The sequence below is a fragment of the Gopherus flavomarginatus genome, chromosome 2 (genome assembly GCF_025201925.1).
Source record: "Gopherus flavomarginatus isolate rGopFla2 chromosome 2, rGopFla2.mat.asm, whole genome shotgun sequence".
NCBI classification, from domain to species: domain Eukaryota; kingdom Metazoa; phylum Chordata; order Testudines; family Testudinidae; genus Gopherus; species Gopherus flavomarginatus.
In genome coordinates, this window is record NC_066618.1 from 114,189,637 (window position 1) to 114,210,088 (window position 20,452).

Genomic DNA, 20,452 nt, shown 5'->3' on the forward strand with positions numbered 1-20,452 from the left:
CCTGCCCACAATATTTATCTAACTGCAAGCTCTTCAGTGCAAGCACTTTAGCACTGTATTGTTCCTTTTTTTTTTGTTGTTGTTGTAGAACACCACCATGAACAAGCGTATATAAATAACAGATATACTTTCCCCAATAGTATTTTTATATATAAAAACAACTTGTTAGTGTATTCTAAATATTCCAACAATATTTTTAATCAGTAATGTTTTCTCCTTAAACCAGATCTTAAAATAAGTCATTTTCTCTCTGAATATCTGTGGTTCAAAATGAATGAGGGAGCATGTTTACGTTCATTAGTCATATATTATTATACATATAGTATTTACTGTTTTATAGATTGAGTAGATATATATGGCACTTTTCTTGGTATGGACATATTATTAAGATGGCAGACAAATTATTAAGCAAGCTTACTAAGGAATGCCACTAAAAGCTTTGGTGGCATGATAACAACAACAACGGACACAGACTGAACATCCAGGCAGACCAGCTAGAGATCAATCCAGGTGGTGTTTGATTTGCAAAGAGGCTAAATCCCTTTGGGGTTTGCTATGACGATGATATGGCACTTTAACAAAAAAATAAATATACAGAAATAACCTCCTCACAATAAAACTAATGGTCCAGGGTCACATTTAAACTGATGCTATTTGTGATAATACATAGAACAAAATAAGTCAAACACACAACAGAGGATGGCCACTTTAAACACTTCATTATTTCCACCCTCTACCTTTTCATGTTTTTAATACAAGAGAAGGAAGGAATTTTGCAAGGTCTGCATGAGAAAACAAATATTTTGCAGAAAACTCTGTTTCTTAAGGGAGTGACAACCACTAACACAAACAAGGCAATGCAATACAAGTGCACATAATTAGTCAAACTGCAGGCTTCACAGTTTTAGTGGACCAGGCTAGTAATGTCATGCATTATGTTTACTTTTTATCTCCGGGTGGGATCCACTAGTTGGACTGTGTGCATTTTTGTCCCAGGGTCTAAATGTGTGATTCACATGGTTCTTTTAGTAATCACCAATGAAGTAATCATCAATGAAGAGTGTGTGTTTTAAAATAAAAGTGATGAAGTCCAGGAAATATTTATTTGATTGGTTGGGCATGTAGAGCTGATGTTTCATCAACATGTGCTCAATCCATATTAATACACGGAACCAGCTGCTGTCTGTGGAATCAGCATCTGCTGGAATAATGGAGACTGAACATTTTAATCAAAACGGTAGAATCAAAGACCTGCGTCACAGAACTGGAGCCCACTGTGGATCTGCTGGGGTTTAGGATTCCTGCTTCCCATCCCACAGCCATGAAAATCCACATCAGGGCTTTGTGTGAAAATGAAGGGATTCTTTTGCCTTTGGGAAGGGCCTGCGGAGGAAATAGACAGATATTATATTTCCTGTGGTTCTGACAGGAACCACAGGAAATGGCAAGAACCTTTCAGGGGTCTCCTCTGCCCGCTCTTCTAAGAAAATATTAATAAGTCTAAGACAGAGACAGTAGAACTAGCCACCCTCTGGTGCTCCTGACAGTCCCCCAGGAGCAGACCTAGTCAATTCCCTAAGTCAAGAGTAGCCTAAATGCCACCACTTGTAGGGTGTGAATGGAAAAATTCATGTGGGGGGGGGGGAAATCAGTTGAGTCACTGGGGGAGATGGGCAGGAGACAGCCACTCAAGACAGAAGCCACCATTAACCAGAGTAGGTCAAAATGCCATGGCCATGTTGTGAAGCAAGAAAGGGAAATAGGATCTGTTAGCACTGCGGAGGGGGAAGAACATGGAGGGAAAAGAGCCTCAGAAAATAAAATTACAGGGAGCAAACTGGAGCCTCCATATGATGACCACTGCAAAGGGTTGCCCGCAGAAGCGCAGCTTCAGGGTGCGGGGGAGTAGGGGGGAGACAGAAACGCAAGTCCTAAAGAAATCCCCATCTTCCTCCCTGCACATTTGTCTCCTTCATCCATTTTTAGTTCGGAAGTCTTTTTTACTCTGCTGGACCAAACCCTTCACTTTTACCCTCAGTCTCCATATGCATCACCCACCCATTGCTTCCACGTTTATCCCATACCTCTTTCATTCAAGAGCTGCCTGCCAGCTACTTCCTCTTTAACTTCAAACAAGCCAGTGTTTCCCTAAGTTATAAAACCCCACCCAGACCCCACTGTCCTCATCAAGTGCTTCCTCAGCTCTCTCCTTCCCTTTCCTGCTCCTCCTGCTGTCATGGGAGAAGATAGCCCCCATTAACTCTGGCTTTTGCCCTTTTCACTGAAAAGGAATCACCTTTCTTTTTCCCTGCCCACACAACTTCTCCACCATTCTGCACCTATAACACTGTAAAATACCACCTATTCTCTTGCCTAGGCTTCAGAGATGCCATGTTCTCATGGCACTCTTCTCTCTGACTGCTCCATCAATGTATCCTTTTTTAGAGGACCCTCCTCTTCCTCCCCTCCCCCGACCCCCAACACTTTCCGCTCTCTCACTGTGTCTCAGGACTCCTCTTTGGTCTTCTCCCTCTACAGACTACCTGGAGTGACCTCATACATTCCCTTGCCTTCTATCACCATCTCTGTATTGATGAATCCCATATTTCTCTCTCCAATCCCAATTTTTTCTCCACTTTTCTCAGACTCATTTCTTCCAGAATTGCCTGCTGCCAACTCAAACAGAAAATGATTAAAATTTAACTCTCCATACTTTCTTGAAAACCTCTATTTCTCAGCCATTTCTAGCATCCACCCTTCCCTATCCCACCACCTCATCCCCTCCCCCACCCCGCTTTCCAATTATAGTGGTTTTTTTATGCTTCTGTCGCACTCCTAACCCTCTAGTCAACTTTCCACCCACATAGACACTGCTATTTCTTTCTATAAAACATTTCTGAAAAATCTGCCCTTTCCATCCACAACGCAAAACTCTGTAAGTTCTTCAACTGAACTGGGAGCCTAAAATGCAGCACCAAAAACTTTAGGTTCAAAGCTGTTTTTTTTTTTTTTAAGAGCAGCAGCTCGGCTTGGAGAGGGAAGGAAAGAGTGACATCCTTTTTCCAAGTCCTACTTTTAGCACCCCATCCCTTCGAAATATACCTATAGCTGCCTTCTTCCCAATACTACCCTCCTCAATCTCGCCCTCAGAAAGAAACAGATGTTTCCTTCCCAAGAACCCCAAAGACTTGCCTCTCTGCAACCAATCACCTCTCTCTCTATACTGTCTCTATATTTCCAGGAATATCTTCCTTGCTCTCAAATTTCACCCTCCCTCCCCCATGCCCCTCAATGGTCATCACTTCCTCACTGCTCTCTCTCTCTATGCCTGCTCCCCGCCTTTTAAAGGAGCAGCAGCTCAGATGTGGCTTTGCTCTTCACTTCCCCTCCCCCAGAGATGGGGGAGCTACTGGAGAGACATTTTCAATTTAGAATCAAACACATTTTCTTCTTAACACAGACCCCATCAAAGGCCGCACTTAAGAGCATCAGGGCCAGAGGTTGGACACTAATGGCATATTCAGCAATCTGGTCTGAAGAGTGACTGTAGAAATGGCATGAGATGGTTCTATGTTTGTCTAAAAGAAATTATTTCCATATCAAATGTGCTCAATTTACAAGTAAAATTATGCGTTTTCTAATTGCCAGCCCTGCAAACTTTCTTCTCATCACTCATAAGGATCCTGTGTCTTGAACAGAGTTGCACAAATGCTGCTGGTAACGTAAAGGTTGAGTTTGCACGCTTGTTAATAAAACAATATGTTTCTGTCAAGTGAGCAAATGTTATACAGAATCAGACACAAAACAAACATGGAAACAATACCATTTTACACAGTTACTTTTCAGGGCAGATCTGCATGTTTACCTATTGTTTACAAAGTGCACCTACAAGTCTCCATTCCCCACCTCCCTCCGAATATCTACACCCTCCATCACAGAACCAAAGACAACATGCACTTCCCTTCATCTTTCAAGCACATTATCCTAATTATTCCCCTTCCTCCCACATCACTTGGTAAGTTCTCTAGTTCAACTGTCAACTCCTTGCAGCAGAGTCCCTCTCATCATCTCAAGCTGTAAAGCACCTAGCAAACAACAAGACTTACACAACTAACCAAAAGAGAACAATTAATCATTATGTAGTTAAACCAACAAAGAATACTGCTCACTATAACTGTTTTACTATACTGCTGATGCAATATATTTAAAGTATTGTATATTTTAATGGGCACTTTTACAATTGATGGTGTTCATATGCTTTGTTGCAAATAGCAGTACGAGCAACACAAAGTGCTACAGACATAACTGAGGTTGTAGAAAAATACAATAAAGTAATTAAAGATTATTGTAATGAATATACTCGAGACGGCAGAGTTACAGTAGCATGAATGACTTTAAACATTATCCAATTTGAATGGATAACTATGCAATTCCATTAATATTTCCATTAATATTTCTTGCATTTCATTTTTATCAGGTTGTCAAAAAGCAATGTCTATAACGAGAGAAACCATAATTTTTGTGAATAAGTTTAAATGGGGTTTATTATTGATTCGTGTTTATTTATTAATTCTCTACTTGTTACTTTATAAGAAAGGCGTTATTTAATAACATAGTAATACTGTGGTCCTAAAAATAATAATACAAAATTCTTCAGCTCAGAGACAAACATGAATTAATGGGTCCTACTGTATGTCAGTAGGTTTCACCACATATTTTTCTCAAATGAATGGGTTTATTTTTACAAAAGTTCTGCTCAGGAAACAATGTAAAGGGTAGAGGAATGAAAAGTGTTATTTTGACTCCTCTTCTTCCCCAATGCTATTTACGAATTGTATCAGGTTAGCTGCTTGGCAAATAATAAACCAAAGAGAGGACAGCAATAGCGAAGAGTTTCTTAAAACACCAAAATGTTATTTTATATTTGCATTTGATGTAAACAATAGAGTTTACACTATTGTTACACTAGCACAGCTATGATGATATTATTCAGCCAAGAAAGGGATATGGAACCACAAAGATGAATGACTAAAAGTAGTAAGGAATTGTTGTTATCTCTATTCTAAAATGTTTCTATAGTACAGAGGTTCTCAAACTGGGGGTTGGGACCCCTCAGGTGGTCGCAAGGTTATTACATGGGGGGGGGGAGTCACAAGCTGTCAGCCTCCACCCAAACCCTGTTTTGCCTCCAGCATTTATAATGGTGTTAAATATATTTAAAAGGGTTTTTAATTTATAAGGGGGGTCTCACTCAGAGGCTAGCTATGTGAAAGGGGTCAGCAGTACAAAAGTTTGAGAATCACTGCTATAGTAGCTGAAACAGTCATTAAAACAGATGTACCAAAAAGGAAGGCACAGAAATAAAATAAAAGCTACCCACTTGAAAACATTTCATAGATTTAAAGTATTATATTTGTCTTTTCCATTTATTTGATCACTAAATATAACATTTTATAACACGCAACACACCTTCTCCGTAATTATATTCTTGGCATCCAAGAGATTTCTTTATTACAGCAAGGTGACTGTTAGTGAAGGAACGTTTATGACGGACTACCCTCAACTGACAGCTAGAGCTTTATAGCACAGAAGTAGCCATCTCACAAAAAGCCTTATGATGAAAATACACCAAATTAAAAATGTAGGTCCGATTTTCAGAAGTTCAGAGCATCCACAACTTTCACTAAAATTAACATAAGCTATGGGTACTCAGCTTTAAAAGCCAGGCCTTAAAAATCTTCATTTCCACTTGAGGATCAGACTACCAGAGCAACAATAATATATTTTGTTTTTCTATTCTCCATCCTTATGTCCGTATATAAAAGGTATGGCATCATCTGCAGCTGCTTTTCTTTTGTTAAGTCATGAGAATTCTGAAGCAAGACTCTTAGAAGAAGAAATCATTATTTTGATAGCAGTGAGCAAATAGCCTTCTACCCCACCAACAGCTGAGTTGCAAGGCAAAGACCAAACAAATAATAGCCTCCTGTATCAATATGACAACACATAAAATGGTAAATATGCTCTTGAAGCTTAATAATATACAGCAAGAGCAGGAAAAGGCTGTTCTGATACAGGTTCCTCCTTCCCTTCTCCCACATCAATTCATATTAAACATTCTAGATTTCAGATGTGCACATATGATATCTGGTCAACAGGAACTAATGACACTATTTTACACTCTCCATCCCGTGGGCAATCATCCCACAGCAACAGATCTGTAAACTGCCACTCACTTCTTCACAACATATCTAAGTGTAACAGCATCTCTAAGATTCAATATGGGGCCCTGAGGAGTTGTGGGTTTAAGAAGCTAGCTAGTGCATTATTCTGTTTAGAAAGAATGCTTTTAAGGTACACATTTTGTCTCAAAGATTTAAAAGCAAAGGGAAAGCATGTATCAGTAAGTAATCCTCAAAATGTTACACAAAAAGTTTAATAAAGGAATTGGCTGAAATGCTCAAAACAATATATTTTTTACTTTGTTTAGCTGAAGGCAGTGCAAAGTCCAGGAGAAGGCAAAGAGAGCAGTAATGAGGAAAGCTTGAGCAGATTAAAGAGAGTGGAAGAGGATATATATATGAAAGAGTGGGAGAGAGAGATATAGGCCAAGTTATTAAATAATTTGAAAGCAGCAGCACCTTAGCTTGTTCACAGAAGAAAATGAGAACAGAGGGCAGATGTTCAAGGCAGAAATTGATAAGAAGAGAGAGATATGATCAGGCACACAAGAAAGAATGATGGCTTTGGTGACAATATTTTGTACAGAAAGAAAGAAAAAAAGTGAGGAAAGAACAAGTGGAGACCATAGAGGTAGGGATTATAGAAAGTGAAAAGTTAGCAGGACTTGAACAAGAGAGTAGACAATCAGAGTCTCAATTTTATGCCAAAAGCTTAATGTTTACCACAGAACATTACTGAAGTCAACCTTACCAAACACCTACAGTTGTCTAATTTAGACAGCTGGGCAGCACAATACAAAACTTAAAGCATCACTGAAACTAGTCTGACAAGGTGTATGTTTAAGGGAATCTAACTTGTACTAAGGGAGGAATTTTAGGAGTTAAAGGTTAACTTGGCAGGCTAATAAAATTACACTTCTATATTTTCCCCTACAATGCATATTTCCTGCCATCAGAAAAACAAGGAAACCAATCAGTCTTTGTAAAAGTTATAAATGTTACCCCCCAAAAACCCTTTACTCCACTATGCCATTTCAGGCCCCAGTCCTGTAGACACTCGTATAAAGTTAAGCACATGCACATGTGAGCAGTGTGTTTGCAGGACTGGGGCACAGTATGTGTAAGACTGAGAAAACTGCAGTGCAGTACCTGTTACCAATATGCATGGACTGGAGCAAGGCCTCTTTCATAATTTTTGTAATCATCAATGTGGGTGTTCGATGAAAAAGAGAAATAAAATGTGGAAGAGGTAAAGATACCAGCTAAAATAATCTTCTGCTGAGTTAGGTAAGATGCTAACAGTCATTTTGAGCTCCCATAGAGTCCTCCTCCACAACCTGTTGAGCAAAAGGGAGCGTTGTCAACAGTCCCATACTCCATCTGAGCACAAACACACAATAGCCATGACATACTTTGTTTGGAAACAATGGGCTAGTTATGTTTACTTGGTTTGTGCATTACAATATTAGCCTGTGTGCTATTCACTCTTTATTGGACCACACAAATATTTCAATTGAGATAATAAGATTTCGTTTTATTTTCAACAGTAGAGAAGTAGGGAGAGTGCCATTATTTCATTTTATTCAGAAGACAGAGAAGAATTACTGATTACATGCAATTGATCTGGTTTCATGTCCAGTTGTGTTTTAACATTATATGTTATCTGAATAAACACAATCTTTAACAATAAGCCAGCAATATATGATATGACAGTTCAAATAGAGTATAGCATTGGGCTAAATATTTGTTGATCTTACTACATAAACTTCTGTTAAGTATATCCTTAATACATTGATTTTACCTGATTTCTTATTAAAATTCTTCCTTAGAAAACATTTTTGCTCAGAAGTAAAATTAGCACTATAATAAATTGTGATTCAGACCCAGAACATTATTTGCTCTTTCCTCTAAGAGATACCAAGATTTCCACTATCTTGAAAAATGATTATAGTTTGAAAGGAAGAGAGGAATTACTAACATTGTCTTAAGCGAGGTAGATGCCCTACAAGCTTCCCCAGATATTTCTACCCACGCACCCCAATCTTAACCTGCAACACTGCTATTCCAACTCTTGGGTTTCTCTTGAGCAGAGACCATCATGGTGCCAAATTCTGTTGGTTAAGTGTGCACACAGCATAAGTAGGTGCACACAGAATAAACAGTCAAAAGCTTACAATGAAAATAAATATTCTGGAACCAGTTCTTTTTTCATACTGTTGAAATTGCACATCTTGTAATTAATTATACTGTTGAAGTTATATTAATATAGTCTCCTACCCTAGTTCATAGAGCACCAAACACACCTCTACCTCGATATAACTGTCCTCGGGAGCCAAAAAATCTTACCGTGTTATAGGTGAAACTGCGTTATACTGAACTTGCTTTGATCCACCGGAGTGTGCAGCCCTGTCCCCCCGAGCACTGCTTTACCACGTTATATCCGAATCTGTGTTATCTCAAGTCATGTTATATCGAGGTAGCAGTGTAAATTGGAAAGGGGTTATTTATTCTCATTTTGGTACTACAACTGACTTCTCAACAAAAGAATTGCAAACTCTGAATATCAACTGCACAAAGTGTGTGGCAGAAAGGAGAATATCCGGATCTCTGGAATATGTACTTCTTACATGTCTCCCAGAAATTTATGTGGAACTCTTAAATCTTTAGTTTTACACCTGCAAGCCATTAAATATTTTTAATACTACTGTAATTTAAAAATGACCCCTGAAGCCATACCATGTACAAATATAGTTAAATTGAAATAAACCTCACTGATGGCATAAGAAGCCAGGAACAAGCTTCAGAGTTTGTAATTTAAAAAAGGGACAGCCGAAAAACAACCAAAAAAGAGGACTTGCAAAATGTATTATAATTTATAAGAAATGCAGATCTAATACCATAGTACTTAACTCCCGGAGCTGGGTGAGCTGTAGCAGCTCAAACCAACCCAACTATGGGCTGTCAAGAATTCAATTTTCAGCCGAACTCTGTTAAAGTCAGGGCAGCAGCAGACCCCAGCGGATCTCTCAGTAGCATGTTTCACAGAGGTGCAGAGAATGCGGCCCGCAGCCCGGTAAAGCTCTGAGAAGAGAGAAATGTCTGCACAAGAAGCCCAGGACCGTTGTAGTTACCTACGCCGCTACTGCCCGTGTGTATTGACCGCAGAGAGAAGTCGTCCCCCCCGCCGCCCCGCGCAAGACAGATACCCGTGCGGGACGAAGAGAGAATTATGCCTCAGCCACAAGGTACAACGTTGGCACAGTCTGACACATCAATCCAGCAACTTCAGTCGGAAATGTCAGCGTGCACCTGGGTGTGTGACATTACCAGGCCTAATGCGGAGCCGTTCCTGCACTTTAGACAGCCAGGCTTATCGCCTGCCAGCAACCGCAAAGAAGTTGGGGGGGTGGGGCAGGTTACTCGCTCCCTCCCCGAATAGCGCTGCACGGCGAACACTAGCTGTGACCCCCACACACACCCCAAGGGCCCTGAGCCAGCGGCGTGACCCCAGAGCCAAGCCCGGCTCTTTGCTTTTCCCTGCAGAGCTACAGGTGCGGACTATGGGCGCAGTGACCGCCTCTTGCTGAACCGGGGCGGGAGGAAACAGAAAAGGCAGAAATCAAAGGGGGCAACTACAGCTCCTCACACATCTCCAGGGCCCTTGCACCGCGGATTGCCCCCCTCCATCACTTTCCGAGGGGGGCACAAACGGCATTAACATGAGCACGAAGCCATTACAATGTGGCCGCTCAGATGCGCGGGGGAGAGGAGGAGGAGATGGCGGCTCCCCCTGCCGATGTAGCACACCCCCACCGGACACACAACCCCCCCGAGCGCCCTAGCCCAGGGATCGTGGCAGTCCCGGGGGTGAGGAGCAGGTGCAGCTCCCGGGGGGGGGGGTGCAGCTGCGTGGTTCCTCCATACGCACTGCCAGAGGAGGGGAAAGCAGATGCGGGTGGTTTGTGCCGAGTGGAAGGGGGGGCTCCCCGGGGAAAGGAGAGGGGCAAACAGGGGCCGCCAGTGTAGTCACCTGGAGGGCAGGTGCGTGGAACGCACGCGGGGGGGCAGGGGCGTGTCAAGGGGCTGCACGCTATTGGGGAGGGAGACGTGGGCATGCAGACAAGTGTGTGTGACTCACAGGGGGCTGCACGGGGGCACCAGCATGGCATGGCGGGGCTACGGCGCGGTACTCACCGGCAGCTCCACGTTGACGTCGGTCCCGTCCAGCAGGAGCACCCGGCACTGCAGCGCCGCTTTGCTGTCTCCGGCCGCTGGGATGTGGACGGCGGCTCCGGCGCTGTGCCCGGCTCCTCCGGGGTGCGGGGAAGAGGGAAACCCCTCCGCGGCGGCGGCTCCTCTCAGCCCCCCGTCCCGCTCGTCCCCTGCCCCAAAGGCGCCTCCTCGCCCGGCTCCACGTCCAGCTCCTCGCCCGTAGCGCTGCATCGACCGCCGGCCAAAGGTCCTGCGCAGGAACCGCAGCATCCTGGGGGCGCCCTACTCGGCCGCTCACACCCCCGAGCCCGCAGCTCCGCGCCCAGCCCCGGGGAGCCTCCCAGAGCAACCCAGCAGCGCCGCCCGCCGGGAGCCAGGCACCGGGGCCAGCCCTCCGCGGCTCCCAGCTCCGCCCTCTGCAGCGCCGCCCGGCAGAGAGAAGGGGGCGGGGGAGATGCAGCCCCTCCTGCAGCTGGAGCCGCGCCGCGGGGCGGCCAGGGGGAGCTGCTGCTGCTGAGGCGGAGCGCGCTGCAACCTGTAGTGGCGGCGGCTGTGGCTGCTCCTGGGGAACGGTCCCGCGGCGGCCGCCCGTGCACTGGCGCTGCTAGCCCCGGCTCCCGCCCGGCTGCCCGCCGAGTCTGCGCCGCCAGTGCGCCCTGAGGTGCCGGCCGGGGGGCTCGCCCCGCGGGGCTGCCGGGCTCCCACCTGCTCCCCGCTCCGGCAGGACGCGCGCACACGCTCCGCGCGGGGAGGGCGCCTGCGCCGGGACTGCCCCGGCTCCACCTCCGGCCAACGAGGGACAGGAGGGCAGCGGCCGGGCTGGGCGGGCCGGGGAGGCGGAGGAAGGTTCGAGCGCAGCGTTTCACCTGCCAGCTCGGAAATTCCCTCGCCTGCCCTGTGCACCGGGGGGGCAGCTGCCTGCTGCCCTCTGCTGACCCTCGCTGCCATGGGGAGAGGTCTGGGACCTCGGGGGCGGGACGAGACGTGTGTGCTCCCAAACTGACACTGCAAAGTTGGGGGGAGAGGGGGAGAAGCGAAGAAATGATTAGAGTTTGGTCGTTGTGTGTGATTTAGGCCGCGATCCAGCCGTGCTCCTCCCCGCTGTTATTTCATTACCCCCTTCCCCCTACCTCCCAGCCTCGGGCTGTCCCTTGGCTGTCGCCTCCTCCCCTTACCCCTGCACTCTGCCAATGGGGCTCCCACACCGCAGGAGCGAGGGCGAGCACTGCTTCTAGCTGAACGTGTCACTGCACCTGCCCTCCGCCCCAATACCTGTAGTAAACACTGCTCCCAGCTCTGCCCAGAGGCTTCAGATCAAAGGGACAGCTGCGCCAGCGCCTGGTAGGGCAGTTTGCTAAGTTAATTTCCATATTGTAATCATGTTACAACAGAAAAACGTTCCAGGTTCCCCCTACCATGGATTCAGAACCCCCTTTCATCCAGCCATAAAGTTGGTCACCTTCCCCCTATCACTATCACACACGTCAGACACTAGTGTGCAGCCCTCAAGTTGAGAGCCCGTGGCTTAGATAGCTGCAGGGCACTCATAGCTGATCTGGAACAGTAATAAACCTGGGGGGCGGGGGGATAATATCTAGACACATAAGAAAATGTTAAGGACCACAGGGAAGAGATAAAAAGGGAAGTGAACTGAGAAAAGGAGTGAATAAAAATGAGGGCAGCGGGAAAGAACAACATACAGACAGTATTTTTGAAAGCAGTCCAGGCCATTTGAGAAGGACCTCATGCATGTTCACAGAAATGGGATGGATCAAGGACATGCATGGTACATCTTGTATCCAGGGTGGTGCTAGAGAGGGGACACTTGGGAACACCTTGTTAAAAATTCACTAAATAATTGAACAGAGGATAAGAGAAATGTCTCTGTCTCTGATTAAATGTACCCATACCCTAGACACTATTACATCACTCCTGCAAAAATCACATTCTTAGGACACATACAAATACTGCCTTCAGAATCATCACTGCGTATTTTAAAAAAATAATAATTCCCAAGGGGGGGCATTCTCCTGAATTTCCCACCTCTTCCTTTACTTTTCAGGCTAAACAGCAGTCTTCCTTCCTTGGTTATGGCTACAAATCAAACAGATAGTTTTGAATAATCCTTCACCCATTCTCTCTGCAAACACAGCAACCTGGTGGCACAGCATTTAGTATGGCTGGAGGAGGGGACATTTGTAGAAGCCCTATGTTTAAAATATTGGCAATACACCACTTTTTATGAAAGCAACAAAGGGCACAATTCCATTCATCCACCTTTCATCTTTAGAACGAATGTAAAGCATTTTCTTGCACTAAAGCGCTTGGACATCACTGCTAAATTATCTGGTAGCAGCAGCTCTGCATCTCCTCCCATTGTTCCACACTACACAAGGGGCTCAGAAGTGCTCACTCTGGTAAAACACTCACTGGATTAGCAAGATATTTGGGCTGATATTTCCCCCTACTCTATAGTTATTTAAAGCAGCATTGCTGGAAATGGGGAAGTGTGTGTCTCTTTTCTTCATCCAGTACTACTAGAGATTATATTTGCACAGACTTCAGTTTGCATTTCTTTGTATTTCCCAAGTTTGCCATTATTAGGAATCTTTAAATCAAGTGTCATAGGTTAGGGTTCTTTCTTCTGTGAACATTACAAGGCAGATTCTCCAGTCCAGTAAGACCATTTTACACTACATAAGCAGCACAAAATACTCTTAAAGTGACAGAAATCTGGCAGTTGTGGCTCTCCTACCTCCTGAATGATCCTCATCCCTGGTATAAAGGAAGAGACAGCATGTTGGGGATGGGGATGGGACATGGTGGAAGGGTGGGCAACTCTGACTTGGTGAGCCAGAAGCATCTTCCTGCAGCCCCTGAGAAAGAAGCCCTTTGCAGGGGGCAGGTATGAACATCTTTTTCAAACCCTAATCAATCAGAGGGTTATATGAATTATACCTGCTTGACTTTCACTACCAGCATACACAGTATTGTCCAGTGGTTACACTGAAGAGAAACAGTACTTTTATAAAGGAGCCACACACATGCTGTGATTCTATCAGCTCTCCTAAATGATGCAAGGTTGAACCTGATCAATATGTGGGTAAGAGTCCTTCAAAGGAAACCTGATTGCTGCAGGAAGTGATGCTGGTGATTCAGTAACCAGCACTCTGAGAATCATAGAAATGTTACATTCTGCCTGCCCACATTCCCTTTCAGTTTTGAGTGGACATGCCCTCAAGTGATACCATGTGCTGTTAAACCTCTGCTGCACTCCATCTTCAAAGTGGCTGCAATTTATTTGTGAGTGAAGATATTCCTCTTAGAATCATAGAAATGTAGATGCTAGAAAAGACCTCAAAATGCCATCAATTCCAGCCCCTGCCTTGAGGCAGGATTAAGTAAACCAAGACCATCCCTGACAGATGTTTGTCCATCCTGTTCTTAAAAACCTCCAGTGGTGGAGATTCCACATCTACCTCACAGGAGCAATAAAATGCTTAAACAATATTGAGAAAACACTTTGAGATGCTCAGACTGATGCTGCTATAAAGGCGTACATTGCAGTATAATCTTAATCAAGATAGCCCCTTAAATGGGACGTCTTCCTACTGTAGGGTTCTTATACCTTACTCTGAAGCATCTGGTACCAGTCACTGCAAGAGACAGAATAATGGACTAGATGGAACATGTGTCTGATCCAGTATAGCAATTCCTGTGTTCCTATAGACAGCCCCCAGGAAACCAAATTAGCATAACTAGATGAGTAGAAATAACTGCAGTTTAATTGGGCCAGTATTTGCAAAAAAGCCCCTTAGTGGCATTTGGCCAGTGCCAAGAGGGTAAGTGGTGTGTAACCACTTGTAACGTACTAACCATTACCAAATAAACAACAATGAAATGTAGTAAAAATATTTCTATTTGTGTAATTTCATTCAGTATTTTGTTTCAATATAAGTGTCTGGCTGTTTAAAAAAAAAGACACCACTTCTTAATGGAGACAGCTACTATTGGATGTCCTAATTAAGATAATTCTATTGTGGTATTATATGCATAGTCTAAAAATTAGAGACTTCTTTCTCTTCTTATTTTGTGTTACTGTCTATGCATTTTTGGATTTTGCTGCTCTGCCAGACTTTTGCTCTATAAAAAAAAAGAGTACTAAATTTAAATTGCACATAGCTAGATTTTCTTTTTGTGTAATTTGGTAAAAATGTCATGTGTCTTTACTGAGAGACTAAAATTTTGCTAGAATATGCTTCAGCTTTCAGTCCTCCTTAAAAGCAACTTGCACAAAAGGGCTCAAACAACAAGCACACATGGTATGGACCCGTTGTTTGAGTTAATAAAACTAGAAAGAGAGATCTTGAGAAGATACGAAGAATATTTGGTCATTTAGGTTTGAGAGTTTGTTGACTGTGCTAACCCCATAGACAACAATGAAACTAGTTTGGAAAAAAGTCATTGAAGGTGATACTTTTTAGCATGACAGCCTTCAAGTTATGATCTTCCTGTGGTGCATCGCAGTTTCATGTTTGTTTACTTTCCCAAACACCATGTCAGTTATGTGAATGTGCCTAATATTACCCTATTTCTGGATTGCTTTGTACACAGAGACACACCAAGAGGAAAATGCAAAGGTAACTATAGTATCAGAGGGATAGCCATGTTAATCTGTATCCACAAAAACAATGAGGAGTCCAATGGCACCTTAAAAACTAACAGATTTATTTGGGCATAAGCTTTCATGGGTAAAAAACCCACTTCTTCAGATGCATGGAGTGAAAATTACAGATGCAGGCATTATTATACTGACACATGAAGAGAAGGGAGTTACCTTACCAGTGTTGACAGGGCCAATTCGATCAGGGTGGATGTAGTCCACTCCCAATAATTGATGAGGAGGTGTCAATACCAGGAGAGGGAAAGTTACTTTTATAGTGAGCCAGCCACTCCCAGTGACTATTCAAGCACAAATTAAAGTTTTAAATGTGCAAAAACCACAGAAACACTAACTCAGGAACCAATCCCTGTAACAAACCTTATTGCCTACTCTGTACCCATATCTACTCTAGTGACACTATCAGAGGACCCAACCACATCAGCCACATCATCAAGAGCTCATTCACCTGCACATCCACTAATGTGGTATATGCCATCATGTGTTAGCAATGCCCTTCTACCGTGTACATTGGCCATACTGGACAGTCTCTACATAAAAGAATAAATGGACACAAATCGAACATCAGGAATGGTAACATAGAAAAGCCATAGGAGAGCACTTCAATCTCCCTGGATATTCTATAACAGATTTAAAAGTATATACAAGAATATAGCCATATTTGAACAAAAAAACTTCAAAAACAGACTTCAAAGAGAATCTGCAGAACTAAAATTCATTTGCAAATTTAACACCACTAATTTTGACTTGACTAGGGACCAGGAGTGGCTTCAAAAGCAACTTTCCCTCTCCTGGCATTGACACCTCCTCATCAATTATTGAGGTGGAGAACATCCACGCTGATTGAATTGGCCTTGCCAACATTTGTGAGGTAACTCTCTTTTTTTCATGTGTCAGTATATAATGCCTGCATCTGTAATTTTCACTCCATGCATCTGAAGAAATGGGTTTTTTACCCACAAAAGCTTATGCCCAAATAAATCTGTTAGTCTTTAAGGTGCCACTGGACTCGTCGTTTTTTCAAAGGCAACTATGTGTAAAAAGGCTTAGAGTTAGTTGCATTTATATGCCACTTTTCATCGAGAAAGATTCCCCAAATGTGCAATAATTAATTAGCCATTTAATTAGAAGAAGAAAAAGCCCTGATAAGCAAACTATACATAGAACCACTTCACCCAACACTGAAACACAGCAGCTGTTTAACAGCAGAGTCCAATACAAAAGCTCTTTTAAAATTGAAATGAAGAGAGGCGACTTAGTGGGAGGGACACAAAGACAGCAGCAGCTAAAGGGGGCACCTGACCTCCCCATGTGACTCATCTTCGCCCCCTCATGTGACCCTCTCACATGACTCCTCCCCACCCTGCCCCCAATCCAGGGGCCCCGCGCTTTCCCCGTCCCCTCCCCATCCCACATTAACCTGGCAGGGGGACCTCTGCTCCAGTCCCCCTGGCATGTGTGGAGCTGCTAATGCACTCTCCCAGGCAGCCTCTGACCACACTGCTTGCCTGGGACGCTGGAGGCTGCCTGGGAGAGTGCAGCCGCTGTGTGCCACACCGGCCAGCATGGCTAGAAGAGGAGAGGTTCTGGCCCTGCCTCTTCCCTTCCAGCTCTGGCCCTGCCCCTTCATCTTCCCAGCCCCCAGACTTCCTTCTCCTTCCCCCTCGGCCTGGGGTATTTTGAGGAGGGTCATGTGATCCTTCATGCTCCCCCCCCCACTAGTCACCGTTGATTGAATTATGCAAATCATAATTTGGCAAGGACACTGGGGCTAATACTTCTATGCTTACAAAATGTACCACAGACTCTTTAATGACCTGACAGGTGGTCAGGACTTTGCTATGTATTATCAGAAGCCTCCTCCAACTGATCCAGCACTGAACTAAGGCTTGTCTACATGGGAAGTTATACTGGCATAAGGTGAGGTGTGAATTTAAACTGTTATACCAGTGTAACTCAGGTGGACACACTTATTCCAGGATAAGCTTCTAGTTTAGTTTATGCTGCTTTGGAAGTGCTTCAAGATAAGATGACAACAGGCACTTTTATTGCTGGATATGTGTGTCCAAGCAGGGTTATACCAGTATAACTACTGTGGTTTAACTGTACCTGCATAGCTGGTGAAATTTTCCCATGTAGGCAAGTCCCTAAAAGGAAAAATGTTCCCTGCTGACTACATGTTTTTTCATGCCTCCTGTCCATCTACTTAACAGGCCCAACACTAATTAGTTTATGAGTGCTACACCAGCTGAGGTTTTCATCAGTTTATTGTACTGATTTTTATATGAGTCAGTTCACAGAAATTATTTTCAAGCCTAGGAATCTCATCATTAGAGCTAAATAAAAGCATTCAATACCATCTAAAACTGCAATAATATCAGAAACTCATTAAAAAAAGATGACCTTTGACCAATGTGCTCTTTTAATTATAGCCTTCAAATGAGCTTAAAAGGTACTTTACTCAACATATGTACAAATGATCACTAAAGGCTAAAACACTGATGCCTCCTTGATCCATACCTAGCACAGATGATCTTTTCTAATGGCAGATATGTGTCTTTTAATCATATCACCACAGAGAAATAAATTCAAGGCCCTTTGTGCTAAGAGGCGCGTGAGACCTAAATAACATAGCAAATCCCCCTTTGATATACACAGCAGTGCTATACTGAATTCTGCAGCAACTCAGAAAGTATGTTGCAATGTTAACTGATTGCGAAAACAGTTGGGAACTTTCACTGTTTGTTGAAATAATCCTAGAAATACAGCCAAGGTGAAAATATAATTCATACACAATACACTAAGGCTAAAAGAAAATATATTTGTCACAGAGAAGGAAAATCTAAAAAAATGTTTAGAAGCTCGACATAATCATCTTGTTTGACCTGCAGAACTCTTACTACCTCTGATGATGGGTGGGAAGGAAGGACCCCAATTTACCTGTCAGTGTTGTCAATTAATAACTTTATAAACTCAGCACAGTTGATACAGAAAGAGATAGTGAACATAGAATGCGAATGTGCATTATCACGAAGGAAAGCTGCACTTTAATTGTTGTTTTTAGAAATTGCGCATACACTTAGAGTGTGATTAGCATATTTTACAAATGTGATTGAATAAATAAATAACATTATTATCTGTCTAAGGATTGTACAAAATGATTTGGTTGACTCAATCCACCTCCTACTGAACAAGCATTTGCAAAACAATTGGCACCTGTTGTGGCAGTCCAAGTAGAAAATATAGCAAGGACTGAATGTCCCACTCACCTCAGAATGTGGCTATTCACGTCAAAGGAGTAGCATATAGATGGGGAGTTGGCTCAGCAGGGAGCCATGTGGGTGAGAGAAGCATGGCCAGGATGAGCCAGTCAATGAGGAAGCTCTAGGAAAGCGAAGGAGGAAAATACTATTGTTGGGCTAGCAGATAATGGAGACAAGGTTGATTCCTTCTTAGAGTAGAGCTGGAGACCAGAAATGATGAAATGTACTATGGGACTTGCCTGGGCAAATTAACTTCTTTTTTGACCCTCCATGATTATGAGATGGTTTTCAGAAACATTGGGGCACTGCTGTTTGTCACTGATTCTCTGGATGATTACATGGATGCCTTGGCTAGGTTGCATCTTACCATGACCCCAGGATATAAAGTGAATACAGACATCAGTTTTGGAATCTTTGTTCAGAAAATGGATGGTTTGTCTGGCAATCACAAGATTGAAATCCAAAGTGGCATTCATCAGGCGGCAATTGATGACCTTACAGATTATAGACTGGAGAAAATTCATCTCAGCTTTTCTCTGACAAACATATATGATCAATTCTATATTTGAAGCCCTTAGCAAAGTAGTATAGAAACTGATTCCGCAGCTCTCAATGCTAGAAAGCCTATATAACTTCTTCATTTCAAACTTCGGCACCGAGAAAGCATGTTTATTTGATGTAGTCAGTAAAATGTATATTGCAACTGACAGTACTCCAGTGATATGCAAATTTATGAGCTAACGACTAATAGACTGCAACTTCCATTGCTTTCGCAAGGGCACACATGAAGTATTTGAAATGAGAATGAAAGTAGTGAGTGTGATGCTAGCTGATCAGGTGCCAGCTCTTGCCAAGGCTTTGGCCACAGCCAAGCACTGACAAATTCATTGCTGGAAATCAGTTTGTTGCACTTGTGTTAGTATTAGTTCAATAACTATCTTAACCATAAAAATGTGTTTAGTGTTTATGAAATGTTTGTTAGTTGCTGCATGCATTAATCTCACTTACATCTTTATTACATGCTATGAGATAATATTGGAGTTTTTGCTTGATGACTGTAAAAATGTTGGCTCTGAAACTGTAAACTTAGTCAAGAGGACTCGTCTCCTAACCACAAGAAGGTATCAAAAGTCAATGGGCCAGTGTGGGACATCACAATACTAGGACTTTATTAATTTCCCCTTCATGGGTGCTTGCAAAAGGGCTCATCCTATTAGCCTGAATTCTGGAAGGAGGATATAAAAATAGCTGACACGAAATTTTTTCATCCTCTTCTGCTGTTAGGACTCTCACAGTGCTGCAATTTATGAAAAAGAAGCAGAGATCCCTAGGGTCAACCTGAGTTAGCCCTAAAAGACATTCAGAGATGACAGATTACTACAACTCTGTCACCTTTTAAAAACAAAAACTGTAACTCATCTGTGTACATATGTTTGCCTGCTTTAATCTTGTAACAATGCTCTCCTTTCTTTTTCTTAATTAATAAATCTTTAGTTTTATTTATTACTGGACTGGCTACAAGCATTGTCTTTGGTGAGAGATCTAAGGTACAAATTGATCTGGGGTAAGTAACTGGTCTCTTGGGACTGGAAGCAACCTGAATAGTTTGTGATCTTTGGTGTATGGCAACCAACTATCTCTAAGGATAGTTGTCTAGGTGACAAAAGAAACTGAAATGCCCAAGGGGACTATCTGTGAACCCATGTACTCCTGAGGGAATTCTGGGCCACTGCGCAATGCAGAATTTTGCAGAAATTAATGCTGGATGCACAGAATTTCCTTTTTTCTCCACACAAGTGGGCTGCAGAGATGTTGGCTGCCACTAGGGGCCACTGTGCCTGCCAGACCCCAGCTCACAAGACAAGACCGGGGGCAAGGGGAAGGAACTGGAGGGTTCCCAGCAGCTGCAATTTCCAAAACACCTTGAAGGAAGGAGGCGATGGCACTGTATCATACAAGCATGGAACTGGAGAGTGACATCTCTTCTTAATATAAAGCCTGCGATATTGGTGGAATGTGGAAATATTGTAAGCTATTGTATAACTAGCTATTTGAATAGTTATTTCGTTTCTTCTTTTGCTTTCTCACTCTACCTTTTTACCATTCTGAGTTTT

General features: G+C 43.2%; 1 protein-coding gene across 3 annotated transcripts in view; it reads right to left on the bottom strand.

The window, feature by feature from the left end:
- EPB41L4B (erythrocyte membrane protein band 4.1 like 4B) overlaps window positions 1-10,721 on the bottom strand; it is a 279,948-nt gene extending 269,227 nt beyond the window's left edge. For all 3 annotated transcript variants that reach the window (XM_050937694.1, XM_050937692.1, XM_050937693.1), the window contains exon 1: window positions 10,377-10,721. In XM_050937694.1, coding sequence (XP_050793651.1) covers window positions 10,377-10,664 — 288 coding nt within the window. In that variant the 5' untranslated portion in view covers window positions 10,665-10,721. The remainder of the gene's footprint in view (window positions 1-10,376) is intronic.
- Window positions 10,722-20,452: the final 9,731 nt, after the last annotated feature.